Raw genomic sequence first — 22746 nt, forward strand, 5'->3', positions numbered from 1 at the left:
TATATGTACATATACTTTATCTTCCTTATTAAATTGCCAATAATTATTAAGTTAGACCAGCAATCAAAAATAAACTTTCTACTTTGGGATCTGCAACCAGTTTTCTGTTTGGACTTGAATATTTCATTCTTTGGGTTTTTGAGATTGCACACCTATAAAATAAAGAAGTTGAACTGAATTTCTTAAACTGTTCTGTGTTCTGCTTTAAAAAAAAAAAAGAAAAAGGAAAATTGCTTCCAGAAAAATTATAAAGATAGATAATACATTAAGATTTTTTTATTATAAGATATAATTTGTCAGAAATGTTATAAAGATAGATAAGATATTGTAAGATATAGTTTATCAGAAAAATTATAAAGATAGATAATACATTTAAAATTTTTGGGGTGCCTGGGTGGCACAGCGGTTAAGCATCTGCCTTCGGCTCAGGGCGTGATCCCGGTGTTATGGGATCGAGCCCCACATCAGGCTCCTCTGCTATGAGCCTACTTCTTCCTCTCCCACTCCCCCTGCTTGTGTTCCCTCTCTCGCTAGCTGTCTCTATCTCTGTCAAATAAATAAAATCTTTAAAAAAATACATTTAAAATTTTTTTATTGTAAGATATAATTTGTCAAATGGTGAAAAGTAAAGCAGAGAAGGAGAGAGGTATGTTGCAATTTTAAATAGGTGACCAGAGAAGCACCTCAGAGAAGGCGACATTTAGTAAAGACCTAAAAGAGGTATAGGAGTGGCTATCTGGGAGAAGAATACTCCAGGCAGGGGGATAAGTACAAAGATCCTGGGGCAGAATGCCTATGTTTTTGAGAGATGGCGAAGAGTTAAGTATGTGTATGCAGAATGATTAAGGGAAAGAGTAGCTGGAGAGGAGGTTAGAGTGGTAATGGCAGTGGGGACAAGATGTGTTGGGCTGGAAAAGCCATTGTTTATTATGCTCCTTGGTATTTTCTCTGGAGTACTTTGCATAGGAATATGTGATTTTGAATTTTAATAACTTAGACCACCCAGAAATGAGATACATTTTTTAAATAATTTTTATTTTGTTATATTAGTCACCATATAGTACATCCCCAGTTTTTGATGCAATGTTCCATGATTCATTATTTGCATATAACACCCAGTGCACCATGCAATATGTGCCCTCAATACCCGTCACCAGCCTATCCCAATCCCCTCCTCCTCCTCCCCTCTGAAGCCCTCAGTTTGTTTCCCAGAGTCCACAGTCTCTCATGGTTCATTCCCCCTTCTGTTTACCCCCCCTTCATTCTTCCCTTCCTTCTCCTATTGATCTTCCTATTTCTTACGTTCCATAAATGAGTCAAACCATATGATAATTGTCTTTCTCTGCTTGACTTACAGAAATGAAATACTTTTAAACAAATTTTAAGAATTTTATATTTTACTCTGAAGAAGTGGTAATAGCTCAAAAATAGACTGATGATGAGAGTTGACTACTTATGTCAGTTCTTTTGCTTTAGGGTTTGTAATTATAACTTTTTTTTTTAACCGTAGGTAAATTAACATGATGGATTTCTCCAAGCTACCCAAAATACTTGATGAAGATAAAGAAAGCACGTTTGGTTATGTGCATGGGGTCTCAGGACCTGGTAAGTAATATGTAATAATCTCAATAGTAAAGATTCCTAACTTCAATTAATGTCTTTTCAAGGTGTTTTAGGTAAAATACACAGGTTTCTGTTCACCCATATAAATTCTATTTGTCCCTAAAAGATTTCATAGTTGCTATAACACTGAGGTAATACCTCTATCATAAGATCTTCTCTGGCATTCATTATCTTAATTTGATAATTATTGGGCACTAATTTGTGATATCCTATTTATTATGTAAATGTATAATAGGTGTTCAGAGTTTTAGATATGTCTTAAATTTTTTTCGTTAAATTTGGGGTAAAAAGGCTATATAAAGTTTATAGATGTTAGTATGTAATACCTTGCAGATAATGGGCATCCAGTAAATATATGTTTATGTGGTTTGAACTTAAATAATTTTTTTCAGAGCATTTCTCAACAATATCATCCTTGGCTCTTTACATGTATAAATCCTTCTGAACGTTTATTTCGTATATCGCATAACTAGCTATCTGTGGGAAAGAAGTTTTATGACGTGAGAATAATAGAAAGCAGTTTAAAAACTTTGTTTATTCTGCCAAAACTTGCGGTACTGCATTTTAAATGATAAATCTCATTCTAGTATTCATTTTACTCCAACTGCAAAATATGATTCACAGTTTTCCATAGGTAAACCTGCTCATTGATTTATAGTTCTTAGTGCCATGGATATTTTTCCTTATGTCTTTTTATAAACCTCATGCTGTGGCTTTTTTGTTTTAAGCACAATAGACGTGATGACCCTTTTTTGGTGTTTATGCAAATGAAGTCAGTCAGTCACACTGTTTATTTCTCCCTACAAAGCTTCTACAGCTTAGAACTTGGTGTTTGAGCATGAACTCACTGGCAAAAATACATTTCACTGTTTTCAATCTCTTGCCATTCTGAGAAACAGTTTTCCCTTTGATGATCAGAAGGGTCTTTAGGAAAGTTGGGCAACACTCAAGAACTTTTAGGGAAAAGACAAAAAAGAACACCATCAAAAGAGTTTAGGTAAAAATATTTCTCTGAAACTTGTAGTAAACTGCTCCTGGAACCTTTTTATTATTCTTAAGTACTTAATGAAATGGTAGAGAAGTGGAATATTTTGGGGTTTATGAAATATGACATAAAATTTTAGGGGCATCTGGGTGGCTCAATTGGTTAAGTGTCGAGCTCTTGATTTCGGCTCAGGTCGTGATCTCAGGGTTGTGAGATTGAGCCCAAAGTCGGGATCCGTGCTAGGTGGGGAGCCCGCTTTAGATTCTCTCTCTTCCTCTCCCCTCCCCCCTTAAAAAAATAATAAAATAAAATTTTAGTTGTCTCTATCATTTCAGTTCATCTTAACTATTCTTCTTATATAGTAGGTATAGAGGTAAATATTTATGAAATTAGCAAATCTTCATTATTCTAATCCAAGTTAATTAAATATTAATACTTTAATTGTTTCCATTTGAATATTACCCAATACATAGTTCTAATTAATTATATCAGAAGGCTAAATATTAAAAATACGGTTATTCCCACACATATCGGAAAATGTACAACTTTCCCTGCCTACCAGAAAAGTAACTTATTTACTAGACAGCATGATCTAAAATAGTAAGTAGAAATTCTGGTTCAGTATTCATAAGATATAGGGATTCTTAATCAGGACTTCACCCAGTGGTGATGACTGATTGAANNNATAAACATCCTTATGAAAGGATGAAAGATCTAATAAATAATAAATAAAATATATTTTATATATTTATATATATATAAAATAATAAAATAAAAATAAAAATAATTTAAAAAATTATTTTTTAAAGATTCTATGTTTTAGGTAATCTCTGCACCCAACATGGGGCTCGAACTCACAACCTCAAGATCAGGAGTTGCATGCTCTGCCAACTGATCCATCCAGGTGCCCCTGAAAAAAATTTTTAGATGCATATGTGAGTTTTTCAAGGTAGTGCTGTCATTAGTTTATCAAAGGGGTCCTTGTTGCAGTAGAGTTTTAAGAACCACTAATATGAAGTGTTAGAAATGAAATTAAAGATGTTATTTTAAATACTATTTCTCAAAGGAATGGTGACAACACAGCAAACTGATAATTGTGTGGCATTCTACCATGCTACTAGCTAAAGCTCTTGTTCCAATTTTAAAGTTTTTTTTATTGTTCACAAATCCATCATTCCATGTTTTATAGCAACTTGGGTTGATCAAAATGTGTCTCGGGGCGCCTGGGTGGCACAGCGGTTAGGCGTCTGCCTTCGGCTCAGGGCGTGATCCTGGCGTTATGGGATCGAGCCCCACATCAGGCTCCTCTGCTGGGAGCCTGCTTCTTCCTCTCCCACTCCCCCTGCTTGTGTTCCTTCTCTCTCTGGCTGTCTCTCTCTGTCTAATAAATAAATAAATCTTTAAAAACAAAAAAATGTGTCTCAATGCTGCTAGGTAAGATTTTACCATATAGAACTTCAGACTTTTTGAAAATAATTTTCATGTGTATTATGTAAATGAAATAAATAAGCTTTAGCCTAACAAATTTATTTTGTTTACCTGTATATCATATGCTAAAAACACATATTTTCTTGAAACTGTATGTATGTTTCATAGCAGGTGTTTTATTTTTCTTAGTATGTGAGAGAGGTGTATTATTGGATTAATCAGATATTTCAATTATCTGTAACTATTCCCAGAATCTTAAATTACCAAATACTCATTTGTTCTTTTCAGTGGTTACAGCCTGTGACATGGCAGGTGCAGCCATGTATGAACTGGTGAGAGTGGGCCACAGTGAGTTGGTTGGAGAGATTATCCGATTGGAGGGTGACATGGCTACTATCCAAGTGTATGAAGAAACTTGTATCCTTTTTGGTTCAATGTCTTGCTACTTTCTACAAATCAGAATTTAAGGACTTATGGCAAAGGTAGAAGCAGCAACAACCAATAGTATCAAAAGCATGAAATGTTGGTGTTATAAAGAAACCTGATTTATAGAGGAATTTGAAGAAAGGTACTAGGAATGAATGACCTTATTTTAAGAAATTAGTATTCTCTTCTGAACTTTCATTGCTCTTAACTTTGAAGACTTAAGATAAAAACAAATGAACATGTATACTGTGACAACCCTCTCGACCACTGTCATCCTATATCTGGCCAATTTTCAAAACATACAAGCATGCACGCAGCCATTTTTATTAATTCCTTTTATTGTATATCCTTCTAGTTTGTTAATTGCATATATGAACCAATATAAATATGTTATTTTTCTAACCTTTTTTCCCAAAAGACCTCATATTATATGCACTGTTCTACACCTTGCCTTTTTTACTTAAAATATATGTATTATGGAAGATAGATAGGTATGTGATAAAGTATAGGAAAATGTTAATGGTAAGACCTAACTGGTAGATAAAAGAATTCACTGTAGGGGCGCCTGGGTGGCTCAGTCCTTAAGCATTTGCCTTCGGCTCGGGGCGTGATCTCAGAGTCCTGGGATCATGCCTCACATCCGGCTCCTCCGCTGGGAGCCTGCTTCTTCCTCTCCCACTCCCCCTGCTTGTGTTCCCTCTTGCTGGCTGTTTCCATCTCTGTCAAATAAATAAATAAAATCTTTAAAAAAAAAAGAATTCACTGTAAAATTCTTTCAGCTTTGCTCTAGGTTTGAAAGTTTCATATTGAAAATGAAAATACATTTTGGAGATCTTTCTAGAGCAATTCATTGAAACTCCTATTTTTTTTTTTTACAACTATATAGAATTCCATCATATGAATATACCGTAATTTATTGATCTCTTTAATGATAGAAATTTTGGTTGTGTCTAGTCTATATATGTTATAAACAGTATTATAGTGTAACTGTAGTGTGAATTCATGGAAGTTGGATTCTTGGGTCAAGGTTTATGCGTTTTAAATTTTGATAGATTTTGCTGAATTGCCGTCAGTAAAAGTTGTACTGATTTTACTCCTGTCAACAAGTATGTGAGAGCACATGGTGTCAGTGTGTTTATTTGCAGGTTTTATTCTTTTCCTTTTCAAAACCACTTCTTAATTCTTAAGATTTTAAGGTTTTGCCCAGGTACTAATATCCTTTCTAGGGGACTGATATTCCTCAGTAGTATAGTTGAAACAATGCATTAATGATGTATTGCTTTTTTAGCTCTGTGGTTCCCAAACTGTGCAGAAGGCCCACTGGGCAGCTGCTGCAAACACATGTGATGTGCCAGGATATTTAAAATTTTTGAGGTTAACACAGGAATATCAGACATGTTGTCAGACATCACATGAACCAGTAGCTTCAGTTAATAGACACTTTTCATTATTTGGCCACACTATACTCTTGTCAGTGATGTCATGTCTTTGCAAAGCTGAGTGTTTGGTGATTGTTAAGCTAAAAAGCAGGTATCATACAAAAATGAATGTGGAACAGGTGTTCAGTCTGATTCTAAGGTTTGAAAATTTTACAGTGCCCAATAGGCACATTTGAAGAACTGGTGTTACTTAAAAATTCTTCTCTTAAAGTGACAGTTGTTAGACATACATATTTATTGGTTGGATAGAACTATTTAATAAATGGAATTATTAAATATATCTTTTGTCATAGGTCACTGTGAAAAAGTTAAACACTGAGGAGGTTGCAAACTAAGAAAGTTTGAGAATTTCAGCTCTAGCTTCTTAAGTATCATTTCCTGTTCAGCCGTGGTGTTTCCTTCTTATAGAGTCTCTAAACTTACATAGTGAGTTTTCCTCAACTACTGTTTCTAGCTGGTGTATCTGTTGGAGATCCTGTACTCCGCACTGGTAAACCCCTCTCGGTAGAGCTTGGGCCTGGCATCATGGGAGCTATTTTTGATGGTATTCAGAGACCTTTGTCAGATATCAGCAGTCAGACTCAAAGTATCTACATTCCCAGAGGAGTAAATGTGTCTGCTCTTAGCAGAGATGTCAAATGGGATTTTACACCTTGCAAAAACCTACGGGTATGTCTTTATAACCAAGATTTCTAAAGTTGGTGAAAGAATGTGAAATGGATGTTTAGTGAACTATTTTGTACTTTAGTCAAATAAAAATAGACCACAGAAGCATAGTTTAAATTTTTCTTTAAATCTACCAGAAGAATTATAGAACTAATATGTTTTATTGATAAATGAGGCAAATGATTTAAATAATAGCAGCAAGGATGAATCTACTTGACATTAATTAAACATTAAACAGCTTGATGTTTATTTGAACCTTAAACAGCAGATGCATTTGTTCTCTAGGTTGGTAGTCACATCACTGGTGGAGATATTTATGGAATTGTCAATGAGAACTCACTCATCAAACACAAAATCATGTTACCCCCACGAAACAGAGGAACTGTAACTTACATTGCTCCACCTGGAAATTATGATACCTCAGTAAGTATTTATAGTGTGGCCCTACCTGATAATTGTCCCATTTTAGTCCTGAATAGTCATAGAATTGATACTTAATGTGTAGGTTTTAAATGGTCCCATAATTTTTTTTTACCATGATTTAATACCCTTATCTATTGCAAAATGATTACCACAATAGGGTTAGTCAGCATTTCCATCAGAACACTTCATGTACTTAATTTGTGTTTAAGATCTACTCTGTTAGCCACTTTCAAGTATATAGTACAATACTGTTAACTACAGTCATCGTGTTGTACGTTAGATTCCCTTATTCATGTTTTTTCAAGTTTTATTTAAATTCCTATTAGTTAACATACAGTGTAATATTAGTTTCAGGTGTAGAGTTTAGTGATTCACCAGTTACATACAACATCCAGCACGCACCACAGCAAGTGGCCTCTTTAATACACATCATCCATTTAGCCCGTCCCCCACCCACCTCCCCTCTAGTAATTCTCAGTTTGTTCTCTACAGTTAAAAGTCTGTTTTATGGTTGCTTCTTTTTTTCCCCCTGTGTTCATCTATTTTTCTTAAATTCCACATATGAGTGAAATCCTGTGGTGTTTGTCTTTCTCTGACTGACTTATTTCGCTTTTAGCATAATACTCTCTAGATCTACCTACATTGTCACAAACGGCAAGATCTCATTCTTTTTTATGGCCGAGTAATATTCCAGTGTGTGTGTGTGTGTGTGTGTGTGTGTGTGTGTGTGTGTACACATACAACACCTCTTTTTTATCCATTCATCAGTGGATGGATATTTGGACTCTTTCCATAATTTGACTATTATTGATAATGCTGCTATAAACATTGGGGTGCATGTATCCCTTTGAATCAGTATTTTTGTATCTTTTGGGTAATTACCTAGTAGTGCAGTTGCTGGGTTGTAATGTAGTTCTATTTTTAACTTTCTGAGGAACCACCATACTATTTTCCAGAGTAGCGGTACCAGTTTGCATTCCCACCAACAGTGCAAGAGGGCTTCCCTTTCTCTACATCCTTGCCAACACCTGTTGTTTCCTATAAATAATTTCTATAATTATTCTTTTTAAGATTTTTATATGATTTTATTTTTAAACTTGGGCTTGGGAATACAAAAAGCAGAACTTACTGAGGTTTTTTTGTTTTTTTTTTTAAGGGAAATCAATATGTAGTATAACATTTTCCTACCTTCTTAACTTATGCTACATTACTTAAAGCCCTGATTCTTTAGGCATAGAATAGACTTACTTTGATTTTAACTGTCAGTCTATATTTACATAATAAGTTGTATGATGGATTATATGAATTCTAACTATGGATGAGCTAGTTAAAACTTAGTCCTTTAATGTTATTGATAGTCACATCATATCAAATACAGTAGACTCATAATAGTCTTTGTGGGTATGAAGATAACTTTATTGAGAAGACCATTGTAACAAATAATCTGTTCCCAATAAAATGTGATAAAAGAATACTTTCTAATCATTTCACAAGAGTAAGTCTATTCTCTATAAAATATGGAGAACAAAAGAGTTAAGATTGGGATTCTGGGCAGTCAGCCAGCCTGACTCACTCACTAACTTAGAAACTCACACACTCCTACATGGAAGAAACACTCTGAAGTAGATAATTCAGATTCACGTATCAACAAAATTACTAATTTCTATAGGTCTGTGGACGTTGGGATTGTTTGTGAATAGTTGAAACCATCTCAGTGTTCATAAATGTTAGAGTATTACTCACCTTTTTGCTTTTGTAAATATTTAATATTCAACTTTATTAAGTATTTTAGGGTTCTTAATAGGTAAGTATTTTTAATTAAATCAGTATAAGAACATTGTAATAAAGTAAACAAAAGAAAGAGTACAAGTAAATTATGAAAGTTTTCATTTCTTCCCCAGTCCCAAGACTGTCTTCTATATCTTTTAAGACTTGTCCCTGTGCATATCCATATAATTTATTTAACTGTTCCTCTGTTACTTGAAATACCTCTTTCTCAAAAACTTCTATATTTTAATTTTTGAAACAGTAATAAGTGCACCTGCTTAAAAAATGGGAACTGTATATAAAGATTTGCAATAAGAAGTACAGATCTCCTTCTCCACTTCCATGTACCACCTCTCCACCCCCAAGAGGAATCTGGGATTACTTTGATTTTAAAGGAAGGAGTGTTTATAAATTTGATTGTACTTAACATCCCGCTGTATTTTTATAGGATGTTGTCTTGGAGCTCGAATTTGAAGGTATAAAGGAAAAGTTTAGCATGGTCCAAGTATGGCCTGTACGTCAAGTTCGGCCTGTCACTGAGAAGCTGCCAGCTAATCATCCCTTGTTGACTGGCCAGAGGGTCCTTGATGCCCTTTTTCCGTAAGTTTGAGCTGTTGTCCTGTGCGTTTTTTTCAGAGGATTGTATGTGCTTATTGTTTCAGTGCTTTATAGATAAAGAGTTCATGTGCTAATCCTATAATAAATTTTATCTAGAGAAATAATAGTGAACTAGTTAAATATATTCATATATTGCCAATGCTTATTATAGAGTCAAATCATTGAAGACTTATTATTTCACAGTTGGCAAAAGGAAAGTTTTTTTTTTTTTCTAAAACTTCCTGAAAAAAATAAAATTTCCAGAAGAAAATCTGTGCCCAAAGATATAACTATCTTTATTAAGCTATCCTGGAATTAGTAGATTGGTATCACTGTAAGTCGATGGTTTCTAAAATCAGCGGAGCTCCTCATGCTGCCCAGGACTCTTTCTTAATTTCTAGTCTGCTCTTTGCCATTTTCTTCAACTGCTTAAAAACCTCTTTAATTCTCAGGCTTCGCCATACCCTGCTTTACTTTCAACAAATGACTTCATTTACTTCACAGACAAGACTGAAACCATGATACAGTAACTCCTTCAACCTTGATCACCAACCCACATATGTACCACTGATCTCTGAAACCTACTCTCTCAGTTGTCCTCGCTGTTTCTCGTTAAGATCTTCGATCCTGTGACTTATTAGTCAGCACGTCCTGTTTCCATTATCCTTCAGTATATATGTAGCTTAAGCTTACTCGTCTGTCAATTTCCTGCGTATTTGCCAGTATACTAAATTTTCTTGTTTCTTTGTTTTTGTTACACCCACCCGGCAAAATCCCAACAGTGAATCAGTCCAACTATCCCCTTCTCCCAGGTCTACACACAGGCTGCTGAGAAAATCAAGCACACAGTGCAAGTTAGTACCTCACTGCTGGGTCGCAGTCCTGCATTTCCCTGTTTACCATTTTCCTCCTCTCCTCAGCAGCAGTTTCAGACCTCTGCACCTGCGTCAAGGCCTCAGCTCCATTCTTCCTTCTTTGTTTGGCAACAAATGATCATGCTAGAGCCTTCACAGAGAAGTTAGAGGCCATCACATTTGAAACTCCTTCAATTAATGTACACTTCCATTCATTCCTTCTTCCTTTCCTCTTTCTGGAGTATATCCCACCTCATGTCTCCTCAAAGACCTCCCTTTAGGTTATCTCCCTTTAGGTAACCTTCAAGGTTATCTTCCCATTATCTCCCATCTATTGAAAAAATCTACCCTTCACCCTTCTCCCCTTTCTACCTTCCACTACTTGTCTTCTTATCTTCATAACCAGACCTCTTAAAAATAAATTGGCCATCTCCACTTTTCCCAATCTAACTCATGTTGCTCACCCAGTTGAAACTGCTCTCGTTGACATCATCATTCACTCCCATACTGATAATTCAATAAATAAGTTTAGTATTTCCTTAATTCCTACAAATTCGGATATTGCTTTCTACTCTTTCCTCCTTGAAATACGCTCTTTCTTTGTTTTTCCTATTAGCTTCTGTCCACAAGTTCTTATTCTCCATTTCAGGTCCCTTCTCCCTTAATTTTGATATTTCTTGGAGTTTATTTCACTCTCATGACTTAAATATTAAATATTAATATGATGACTTCCAAATCTATATCTTCCTCCCAGATCTCATGTGAGTTCCAGACTCACATGTTCATTTCTGTTCATACTTCTCCGTTTGAAGCCTTAGAGGTGCCTCAAAGTCAGTATGTTCATAGCTAAAATCATCATCTTACTCACCACTCTCTTCCTTGAAACTTTTTTGTTGCCTCTTTGAACAGATGTCACTGTGGTCCATCCAGTAGATGCCAAATCTAAAATCTGTGACTTTTCTCAGTGATCATTCTTACGTGCCCACATCTAGTTATTGAACAAGTGCTTTTATTTTATTACCTGGATATTTTTTAATCTACATCTTTCATCCCTACTCCATGACTTTAATTAAGGATCCTACCCTAATTCCTGCAATAATCACATTTAATCAGACTACTTCTCTTCAGTCTTGCCTTCTTTCTAAATGATTGTCCATATTACATAACGATCCATCTAAAACACATATCTGGTCCTGCACTGTTTTGCTTGAAACCTCTAAGTGCACTTCATTGCTCTTAAAGCAAATACTCCTTAACTCCTTACAAAACCGTCTGTGATCTGGCAGTTGCTCACCTTCCAGTATCATCTCAGCCACTTGACTGCCCAAGCTCCTTGTATACCATCTTCCAGGCATCCTGAAGGACTTTTAGTTCCTTAGGCAGTGCTCCCTCTTGCCCCTGGGCCTTTGGGTATGCTGTCTCCTCTGTTTGGAACATCATTTCCCTTCGTCTTGCTAGTGTCTGTTTCCTTTCAGGTCTTAGCTACTGTCAGAAGGCTCTCTTAACCCCACTCCAATCCAGTGTCAGACTTTGCATCCCTTCCTGTGTTCTCCCATAGCATTTTGGATGTTCTCTATGATAGCACTTTTTTCACGTTGAATTGCTGAACTTCCAAACTGGGTCTACCCAGCCCTGCCTCCCCACCCAAGTTAAAAGTGATTTGAGAGAGGTACACAAAGCCATTGAATGAATGGACATGCCCTCTTAGTTTATCGAAGTCCTGAAAAGTTTGAAGGAGAAAAAACTTTAATGCATATTAGTTTTATATTGAAGTCTATCTATCTTTATTATTAAGGCAGTGTTTCTGTGAATTTTATAACAAAACAGTATCACCAAGAAATTTTCCTTAGCATTACATTTCATTTCTCCTCTCCACATCCTTCTGCTCTACATACACACTTAGCATGTGCACACACACACACGGACACACCACAACATGCACTTTCCTCTGCCTTTAAGGGTGGTTCATCCTCGGTGCCACTTTGTAGGGAAAGTTTGAACGTAGCTGCTAAATGGCTCTGTAATCACCAGCTGCCTCTTCATTTTACCCCACTGGAATGTGAGCTCTGTGTGGACAGAAACATGGCTGTCTTGCTGGTGTCTCTCCAGTATCTCCAAGCAGTGTTTAGCGCCTAGGAAGTACTTTATAAGTAGTTCTCAATGTGTAAAACGGGATTGACGATGACACCTTAACACGTCTTCGTTCATTAACCTTTATGGCAGGATATGATTTTCTTAGGTCTTATTTTTTGCCTCGGAAGACAACTTAGAAAAGTTGTTTAAATTTGTCTTTTAGCTTTAATTCCTATATTGTGCTTTCATGAACTAATTTATATAAGCATTTCAAAGATGATCATTAGTACTGTTTTATTTATTTTCATATTCCTTTTCCCCAGGTTTAGATTATGGCATAGATTCTCACTTTCCATCTATTAAAGATGGTAGAGATGGTTAATGATAATAAAAAAAAATACAGTTATAGGTATCAACGGGGGAGTAATTTTTGTATCTGTATCTGTATATCTATCTGTGTGTATATAGATAGATAGATAGATAGATAGATAGATATAGATACAGATGAAAGTATTTCGAAGTGTTTTCTTTCCTTAACTTGGTATTTCTGTGTCACTTATCTACTTTATTTGTTAGTATTTATTAGCAAGGAAAGTAATCCGCTTTGTTTTCTTCGCTTAGATGTGTACAGGGAGGAACTACTGCAATCCCAGGGGCTTTTGGCTGTGGAAAGACAGTGATATCACAGTCCTTATCCAAGTATTCCAACAGTGATGTGATCATCTATGTAGGATGTGGTGAACGAGGAAATGAGATGTCAGAAGTCCTCCGGGACTTCCCAGAGGTCTGTATATATAAAGCTTGAGATATAATTCTAGAGAAAATGCCACTAATCAACTTTCAGTAGCAATTAATAAAGCTTTGTGTTGGATCTGGAGCAATGCTCTCATTTGTCAAGGATCTCATTAAGGAATTTTCTAATTATATTTGTGATTCAATTTGTATGTTCAAGGAAAAGAATTTGAATTGATCAAATACTTTAAAGTTTCTTTTTGCGGTCTGGTGGTTTTCAGTTCTTAGGAGAAAGATAAAATAGACAAAGCATTTATGAATGGGAACTTTATATAGGTTTTATATGATCTAGGTTGCTAAACTAATATTCCTTTTTCCATAAAATCATGGATTTCATTTATGAACTAGAAATAAGGTCTTGGGGTGCCTGGGTGGCTCAGCTGTTAAGTGTCTGCCTTCAGCTCAGGTCATGATCCCAGAGTCCTGGGATCGATCCCCACATCAGGCTCCCTGCCCACCGGGAAGCCTGCTTCTTCCTCTCACACTCCCCTTGCTTGTGTTCCCTCTCTTGCTGTCTCTCTCTGTCAAATAAATAAATAAAATCTTAAAAAAAAAAAAAAAGAAAGAAGGTCTAACTTCTTACAGTACAGTGGGGCAGGGAGAAAAGGTTAGAGTGATGGGAAATATTACTTTGGGAGAACTGAATATAAGAGGGATTAAGTATGGATAGTTGTAAAAAAGGGGACTAAAATGTTCTATTTGGAAATCAGAGAATCTAAATAGATTGTTTGCCTCTAGCTAACGATGGAAGTTGATGGTAAGGTGGAATCAATTATGAAGAGGACAGCTTTGGTAGCCAATACCTCCAATATGCCTGTTGCTGCTAGAGAAGCTTCTATTTATACTGGTGAGTATATGACTTGGAATAAAAGCAGTTTATATCTGGGGGCACAGTTGGTTAAGCATCCAGCTCTTGATTTTGGCTTAGGTCATGATCTCAGGGTCCCAGGATCAAGCGTCAAGTTGGGCTCCGTGCTTGGTGGGGCGTCTGCTTGGGACTTTTCTCCCTCTCCCGGTACCCCTCCCCCCACTCACTCACCATCTGTTTCTCTCTCTCTCTCTCTCACTAAAATAAATAAATCTTAAAAAAAAAAAAACGCAGTTTACATCTGTTCTTAAGTTAAAGCTAGCATGAACGTAAAATGATACATTTTCTACTACTGGTTTTTTTTTTTCTTTTTACTACATGTTTTACCATTGCTCTAACTCCAAATATACCTGTATCTCTGTAACTTGTATTATCAGTTTTGAATTATTGTGCTTTGATGGCTGGATATAAAAGATAAGAAAATCAGTGTGTTTATATGTATTACTTCCCATCTTTGTTCCCACTTCTATCCCAGCTTTTGGTACTCTTATTTCTACATTTTCAGGATTTATAATATTCACATTCTGTTGTTTAACCATATATACAATATTCATATTAGCCTTAAACCTAGAGTAAAATGGAGTCAGTCCACACAGCAGTCCTTTGGCTACAGTTTCTCCATTTGTTTCGTGCTTGTCTAAAATCTGACTTTCGAAGTTTCTTCAAGAAAGGCTCAGAGAAACTACATTCCATGGATTCTTTTTTCTTCATAAGTTTTTTTTTTTTTCCACTGCCTTTAAATTTTCTTCCTTTTTCTCTTTTCTCTTTAAGTAATCTCTACACCCAACACAGGGCTCAAACTAATGACCCCAATATCAAGACTTGCACGCTCTTCCAAGTGAGCCAGTCAGATGCCCCTCCGCTGCCTTTAAATTTTAATAGTAGTTTGGCTGGGTATACTTTGGATCAATGTTTGTTTCCTTGAGACCTCTTATTCTAGCATTAAATGGTAGGGAGAGAAGGGCATCTGGGGGGCACAGTCAATTGGCCTCTGATTCTTGATTTTGACTCAGGTTAATATCTCAGGGTCGTGGGATCAAGCCCCGCATTGGGCTCCACACTCAGCACAGAGTCTGCTTGGGGTTCTCTCCCTTTTCCTCCGTCTCCCCTGGTGTGCTCACTCATGTGAACTTTCTCTCTCTCTCTCAAAATCTTTAAAAAAAAAAAAAAATACCAGGTAGAATCTGAAGCTGACCTGCTTTTTTTCCTTTTATAGATGATTTTTCTTTTTGCCCAAAGGAATTTCTCTTTAAAGTTTTATAACTTTATTAGGATATATGCCAGTATTGATAGTTTCGATAAATTTTTCCTGAAACGTACATACCTTTTCAGCCTATGAATGTGTCTTTTATTTTTTTTGAAAAATTTTCAAGAATTATTTCTGAAACTTTTTCTCTTATAGTTATCTTCTTCAAACTAGACATAGTGGATCTCCTTTGTCTATTTTCCACATGTATCTTTTCTCTCTGATCCTTTTTATTTATCCTTTTGTCCATTTGTTCACACGATAATCAGAGTTTATTCTCTGCTTTGCTTCTAATGAAACCTTCATTTCTGTAATGGCTTTATTTTTTCTTCCAGCTCTTTGTTGAGTTCTGTTGGCTCATGAAACCTCTTTTCTGAGCTTACTGTATATTCCTTGAGATTTTATTTTGTGCTAGGACGCATTATTAACATTTTCTTTCATTAATTAATTGTGGTCACAGTTTTCATCTGTTCTTTGGCAGGTTCTTTGACCATCATTATATTTGCTCTTCTGTCTTTTTTCTTCTTGTATTTTTGTGTAGTTCCTCTACTGATGTGTATTATTGCTATTACTCACCTTGAGATGGGAGGGGGTGGCAGGGTTTCTTTATGGGAATCTGTGAAGTTTGTTATGGCATGGAGTTGTATAAGTAAGTTATTCTGCTCCTCTCTCCTGCCAGCGGAAGTGTACCGCTGCAAGGTCACTTACAATGAATTCTTTCTCTTCTACCCTGCCTCACCCACTTTTTGCTTACTGTAAAGGAGTGCCTACATGTGTTTTGTTTGTTGCCATCTCCCTGCTTCTCCTTGATGCCAGACTGGACCCGAGAAACCCTGTATCCCTTGTGCTGTGTTCCAAACAGAGGATTCTTGGTTTTGCCCTTGTTTTGCAGAAGCTTAATCTGAGATGTGCAGCTTCTGATGAATTCTTGTTTGGGTTTTACCTCATTTAGGTGGCTTTCCTCATTATTTTGTTGTAGGGCTAAACATGTCCCCTAGTTTTTGATAATAGAGTTTTTATATTTCTTGTTTTCCTTGTTTGGTGATTACTTGTATGAGAAGGGGAAAATGACATATTCATCTACTATTTTAAGATAAGAAGTCTTCTTTTAAATAGCTGCACAGTATCCCAGCTATATGGCTACATTGTAACCGATTTAACCAGCATCTTTCTGGCGGACCCTTGTTATTGATCGCTTTTTTGCTATCACAAACCTTGCATCACTAAAACATCCTCATGTGTGTTTTTATAGTTTCTTTTCATGTTTTGTGCTTGTTTCTTTGTACATTTTTGTAAGGTACGTTTGTAGAAGTAAAATTGCCAAGCATACAACTGTTAACGTAGATTTTACATTTTGATAGCCCTTCAAAAGGGGTAAGCGTGAACAAGAGTTCTGTTTCTCCACATCTCCACCAGTGCCAGATTTTGTACCACTTTCTTAGGATAATTATCAAACACATAGACATTTGAAAGAACACTGCAGTGAACGCTGATGTTCTCAGCACCTAGATTTGACAATTAGCATTTGCTATCCCTACTTTGTTAGATACCTGTTCAGTCTGTGGTTCTTTCAGTGAGCTAGCGTCTTTCCTGTCTGTATTAACCATTTGAAAACTGCTTTCTGTCCATGTTCCTTTTTTTTTTTTTAAAGATTTATTTTATTTATTTATTCGACAGAGATACAGACAGCCAGCGAGAGAGGGAACACAAGCAGGGGCAGTGGGAGAGGAAGAAGCAGGCTCATAGCAGAAGAGCCTGATGTGGGGTTCGATCCCAGAACGCCGGGGTCACGCCCTGAGCCGAAGGCAGACGCTTAACCGCTGTGCCACCCAGGCGCCCCTGTCCGTGTTCCTTTTGGATAGGAGTTCTTTTTCATACCGATTTATAAAAGCTCTTTGAAATTAGTCTTTTTATCTGTCATGAGTTGCCAGTGTTTTCCCAGTTTGTTCATCTTTTGATTTTGTCTGAGATGTTGTTTTTTTTCCCTTTAACTGGTAGACACTGTTATCGTTAGGTCTGTGAAACTCCTTTGAAGTTTACTCATGGGTATCTGTTTCTTCCACCAAGTCTTTCTAATACACACACACAAGCATTAATGAACATCACCACAGAGACTGAAAATGTAGCCGTGCTGGTATAAGAGAGGACCTGATCCTATCATCAGATTGAAATACGTGATGACGAATGTGGTTTTTTAAGCCTTAATAATGAGAGGTGATACTTTTTGAAGACATTGATCATGGAATTATTTTTTTAGAAGCCTCAGGTATCAGTATTTCTTATTCTGAAAGATGTAATATGATAAATAGTAAAGTGCTGAATTTTTGGGCACTTTACTTATATATTACTTATATATTGTTTTACTTAATATTCCTCTGTTTCTTTACTGGTAAAATAAAGGAATCAGGGCATTAGATTTTGGGGTTCTTACAATGTAGTAACAACTATAATTTTCTAATATCTTAGAATGACATGGTACTTTGTACTCGTCAGAGGGCATTTGTACATATCATTTCATCTGGTATGTACAGATAGATGGAGCAGGAATTTAACAGAGTAAGAAACCACACTGAGAAATGAAGCTAGTTTGCTAAGGTTAATGACAGAACAGAAACTAGAACCCGGGACTTCTTTCTGTATATTAGGCTCTTCTAAATGGTTTACCGTAAGTGATTTAACAGAATGGAACCTGATATGCACAGCAGAATGATCTGGATAATTAAGATATTACTCAGGTTAATAACATTTGCTACTTTTGAAAAATAACCAAACAAGCTAATTAGTTGGGGGGTTTGGGTATGTGTATGTGTGATATGTAGATAAAAGCTACAATGGAAATTAATTTCAGACTTAATTATCTCAACAAGGAATAGGGAAAAAGTCTTTTCCTACTTTTTAAAATGTGTATTATATTAGAATAGGCTACGGCAACAAATAAACCCAAACTTGTCATTGCTTAATATAATAGATTTTTGTTTTCAAGTGGTCAGGGAACTCTTTTTTTATTCTGTCATTCCGGGCCGAGACCCAGGCTGAAAAGTACTCTTCCATTTTCAACTCATGACTTTTCAGGGAACCTGGGAGTCCTCTCTATCTCAGTAAGTCAGAAGGAATAAAGAGCATGGAAGGGTGTGTGGCTTGCCTTGTGATGGAACTCATTACTTTGACTTTCATTCTATCAGCTTGAGGTCAGTTACATGGTCATATCTAAATATTAAGGAGGCCAGGAAACATAATTCAACTGTGTGCACAAAAAAAGAGGGAAAACAGATTTTGGTGAACAGCTAGCAGTCTGCCTCATGTACTTATTGTTTTAAAGTTTTCTCAAGGGTGACAAAGTTAGGATTGTATATTGTAGAATTGTAACTTGCAATATTCTTCCCAATCTAGGAATTACGCTGTCAGAATATTTCCGTGACATGGGTTATCACGTCAGTATGATGGCTGACTCTACCTCTAGATGGGCAGAGGCCCTTAGAGAAATCTCCGGCCGCTTAGCTGAAATGCCTGCAGGTAAGTCTTTGTATTGCTTATCACGTAAGAAGGCTGATAGGATTTTTAGGACTGGCTTAGAATCTCTCTTAAAATTTCTCTTTGTTTTTTTCAGATAGTGGATATCCCGCATATCTTGGTGCCCGTCTGGCCTCTTTCTATGAGCGAGCAGGCAGGGTGAAATGTCTTGGAAATCCTGAAAGAGAAGGAAGTGTCAGCATTGTAGGAGCGTAAGCACCTCAACTGTTTACTTTTCAAAAGACAAATTAAAAGTCATTTATTTTAAAGAGAAAAAATTCAGCTTCCTCTGAGGGTAGTAGTTCTTAACCAAGATTGCACTCCAGGGTCATCCAAGGAGCTCCTTACAGTGTATATGTTTAGGTTCTCTCTGCATATTCTGGTTATTTGACTTCACTGATTTATTATATTTAAGTCACAATGTCTTAAGAACTTAGAAAATTAGACATGTTAAGGGTAAGATTGTATCATGGTAAAAACAAAATGAAGATCCATGATCACTACATAAAGCCATACTTTGTTTTTAGAGCTTTTTCTTCCTTCCTGTTTCATCTTTTTGTTTGTTTGTTTTTAAAGATTTTATTTATTTATTCGACAGAGATAGAGACAGCCAGCGAGAGCGGGAACACAAGCAGGGGGAGTGGGAGAGGAAGAAGCAGGCTCATAGCGGAGGAGCCTGATGTGGGCCTCGATCCCAGAACGCCGGGATCACGCCCTGAGCCGAAGGCAGATGCTTAACCGCTGTGCCACCCAGGCGCCCCATCATCTTTTGATTATAATCATGAAACTGATTATATCTCTCATTTCTAGAACTAGAAGGTGTTCAATAGTTACCATTGTTATTTGCAACTTAGTACTGATTTTTATTAACATTTGTATGTAAGTTTTTCTTAGTTCTAAAGTTTAGTTCTAAAGGTTAGTTCTAGGGGCGCCTATTGGCTCAGGTCATGATCCCAGGGTCCTGGGTTTGAGTTTCGCCTTGGGTTCCCCGCTCAGTGGGGAGCCAGCTTCTCCCTCTCCCTTTACTGTCATACACTGCCCTCACCCCTCGCTTGTGCTGTCTGGCTCTCTCTCTCTCTAATAAATAAATAAAATCTTAAAAAAAAAAAAGGTTAGTTCTAAAGTTATTTACATTAATATTGACTTTTAAACAATTTTTATTTTCATATGCCAGTTACTTTTCTTAAACTTCTCTAATGACTTTTATTTTCCCTTTAAATTTAGGGTTTCTCCGCCTGGTGGTGATTTTTCTGATCCAGTTACATCTGCTACTCTTGGTATTGTTCAGGTACATCTTTTCCTAGGTAGTCAACTTCTGAGCTTTCCCGCCCCAGCTCTGCTCTAATGTCACCTACGTCATCGTGAAGTATTTAACTTACTCACTACAGGAAAGTCTGTTTTAGGAACATTCTTGTCACGGAGAGCTTTTAATACTGTCCATTCTTTCTTAGCTCTTTGCCTAAGATTTATAATAAACTTAATTTCTACAAGTGGAAAATACATCCAGAATAGCAAAGTTTTTTTAGTGTTAGAATAATATAGCCTTTAAGTGAGAGTAACCCTAGTTGTACAAACAAATAGGCCTAAAAATGCGTAATGGCAAAAACTCAGTAGAAGTTTCTTTTTTCTCATAGTATGGTTTAAAGCAGATGATCGTATCAGAGGGCGGCTCTTTTCCACTCACTGGTAATTCAGAGACCAGGGTTACTCCCAGCTTGGGGCTCCACCACCACCTAGCCTGGTAGCCGTCTGCATCTGGCTGACATGAGGGAAACTGGAGAAGGCACACCCACACTGTGAACTCTGGGTCAGATGCAGTCACCCCACTCATTCTGTTGGCCACACCCAGATGAAGCAAAGCTGGAAAATGTAGCTTCTACCTACGCAGCTGCTTCCCAGTGACAAGGCATGAATTGTAGTGGATAGCTAGTCAACTTGGCCATCAAAAGAAGCCTAAATGAAAGATGTATACAAATCAGGGCTATAGTAAAGAATAAATGTGATATATTCATAAGCGTGTGTATTATTCATGGGGGAAGAAGAGAATATTTGCTTGTGTTTCTGTCAGTATCTGATAAAAAGAAATGGCAGAGGCTATATTTATAACTCTCAAGATGTTTAATCTTTGCTAACATTTTGAGTTTCAATTTCAGGGAAAGGGCAAGCAAAGTTAAGAATGCATAAAATAATACGTGAACATTTGGCCTCAGAAAAATGACTGTTAGATCTTATTGGATTGGCCCTTAATCATAGGGAGTTGAATTTAGTCAGAATGTTTCGAGATGTTTAATCAAAAGTGAAGAATCTATTCTATCTGAGTAAGCATTTTCTGGTTCCTCTGTTTATACGGCACCATAATAAATCTTCAGAAGAGTCCATTCATTTTTCTTCTAACTATCAGATTTGCCACACTATTAAGGAAATTCAGATACAGTTTGAATTTGATTTATAGATAATATCCATCCTGAAACTAAAAGGAATATGTTTTTTAATTGTAAGTTGTATTCTATTTCAATTATATGTGGGATAGACTAAAAAGATTGATAATTTGACCAAAATATTAGAATTGCATATTTAGGACAAACAAGTATACTTTAAGACTTAAAAAAAAAATTTTTTTTTTTTTAAGAAAAATCATTGTATTTTGTTTGTTTTGTTTTTAAATCAGGTGTTCTGGGGCTTAGATAAGAAACTAGCTCAGCGTAAGCATTTCCCCTCTGTCAACTGGCTAATCAGCTATAGCAAGTACATGCGTGCCTTGGACGAGTACTATGACAAACAGTTCACGGAATTTGTTCCTCTGAGGACCAAAGCTAAGGAGATTCTGCAGGAAGAAGAAGACCTGGCAGAAATTGTACAACTTGTGGGAAAGGTGAGTGGTTAAGTCCCATGGAGGACAGGTCTGTGAGTTATATCGGCAGGTTGTAAGGACAGATAGAACCTTGGATATACAGATTCTTGCCTAGCAAAATGAGTACATATTAAATATTTTTTGAACTAATAGAAGTTTAGCTTGTCCTTTATCCAGCAGATATTTGAAGGTCCTATTTGTGTTATGGAAGGTAGAAAGATGATTATTGTTTTGATTATCTATTGTTGAGTAAGAAACCACTCCTAATACTTAGTGGTTTGAACAGTGTTTTACTGCTCATAGTTTTGGGGTTGATGGACCATTGAAATTCTTGCTCGGCCCCTCGTACAGTTGCAGTCATATGGTGGCTGAGGCTGGCATCATCTGAAAGTTTCTTCCCTCATGTGTTTAGTGCCTGGGCTAAGATGGCTAGAATAGCTAGGGGTTGGCTGGGCATTTTTCTCTCTATGTAGTGCCTCCATGTGACAGTTTAGGGCTCTCAGAGAGAGTAACTAAAAAGAGAGGAAGTGGAAACCAACAGCCTCTTAAACCTGGGCCCTAAAACTAGTATATCACTTCTAACGTTCTGGTCAAAGCAGCCACAGATCTTGCCCAGATTCAAAAAGAGGGACTTGTACTTCAATATGGTCAATCAAAAGGAGTAACTAAATTATTAGGGCTTTGTATTCTTTTTGATCCTTTGTAGCACTTGGCATAGTCCTGGTTATACTGTAGATGAGAAAGAAACACTTGATTTACTTTTATTTCTTGAAATAGAATGTTCCCATCACCAGCCAAATTAGAGGTGGCATGGTTTGGATATATTATATTTTTGCAGGAGCACCAGGGCTAGGAATCAGAAGGATTTATAAAGTCACTTCCTAATTTCTTTTTCTACAAATGATAGTATTATTACATAGCTACCACATATCAAGTACTCATTATTTATAAATGAGTACTGTGGCCATAGGTAAGAGGAACTAGAAACAGAAGACTTCCAGAACCAGACAAAGAATTTAAGACCAAAAAATCTCAAGCTAATTTTGTTTATGAATGTAGGTATCAAAAACCTAGATTCTGTAGGGTATTAAAAAGAATAAAATAATGTATCATGAGCAAGTAAAGTTTATCTCAGGAATGCAAATATGATTCAACACAGAAAATCTATTATTGTAACTCACCAGTGTAATTAATATAA

At 36.4% G+C, this 22746-nt stretch overlaps 1 protein-coding gene across 1 annotated transcript in view; it reads left to right on the forward strand.

Annotated features, from left to right (window-relative positions):
- Positions 1-22746, forward strand: part of ATP6V1A (ATPase H+ transporting V1 subunit A) — a 57006-nt gene that overhangs the window by 25305 nt on the left and 8955 nt on the right. The window contains exons 2-12 of the mRNA XM_008708237.2: positions 1511-1605; positions 4325-4453; positions 6356-6570; positions 6853-6990; positions 9206-9357; positions 12903-13065; positions 13812-13920; positions 18578-18700; positions 18795-18909; positions 19922-19985; positions 21366-21569. Of these exons, the coding sequence (XP_008706459.1) occupies positions 1521-1605; positions 4325-4453; positions 6356-6570; positions 6853-6990; positions 9206-9357; positions 12903-13065; positions 13812-13920; positions 18578-18700; positions 18795-18909; positions 19922-19985; positions 21366-21569 (1497 nt within the window). The 5' untranslated portion in view covers positions 1511-1520. The remainder of the gene's footprint in view (positions 1-1510; positions 1606-4324; positions 4454-6355; positions 6571-6852; positions 6991-9205; positions 9358-12902; positions 13066-13811; positions 13921-18577; positions 18701-18794; positions 18910-19921; positions 19986-21365; positions 21570-22746) is intronic.

Source organism: Ursus maritimus, unplaced genomic scaffold, assembly GCF_017311325.1.
Source record: "Ursus maritimus isolate PB19 unplaced genomic scaffold, ASM1731132v1 scaffold_4, whole genome shotgun sequence".
NCBI classification, from domain to species: domain Eukaryota; kingdom Metazoa; phylum Chordata; class Mammalia; order Carnivora; family Ursidae; genus Ursus; species Ursus maritimus.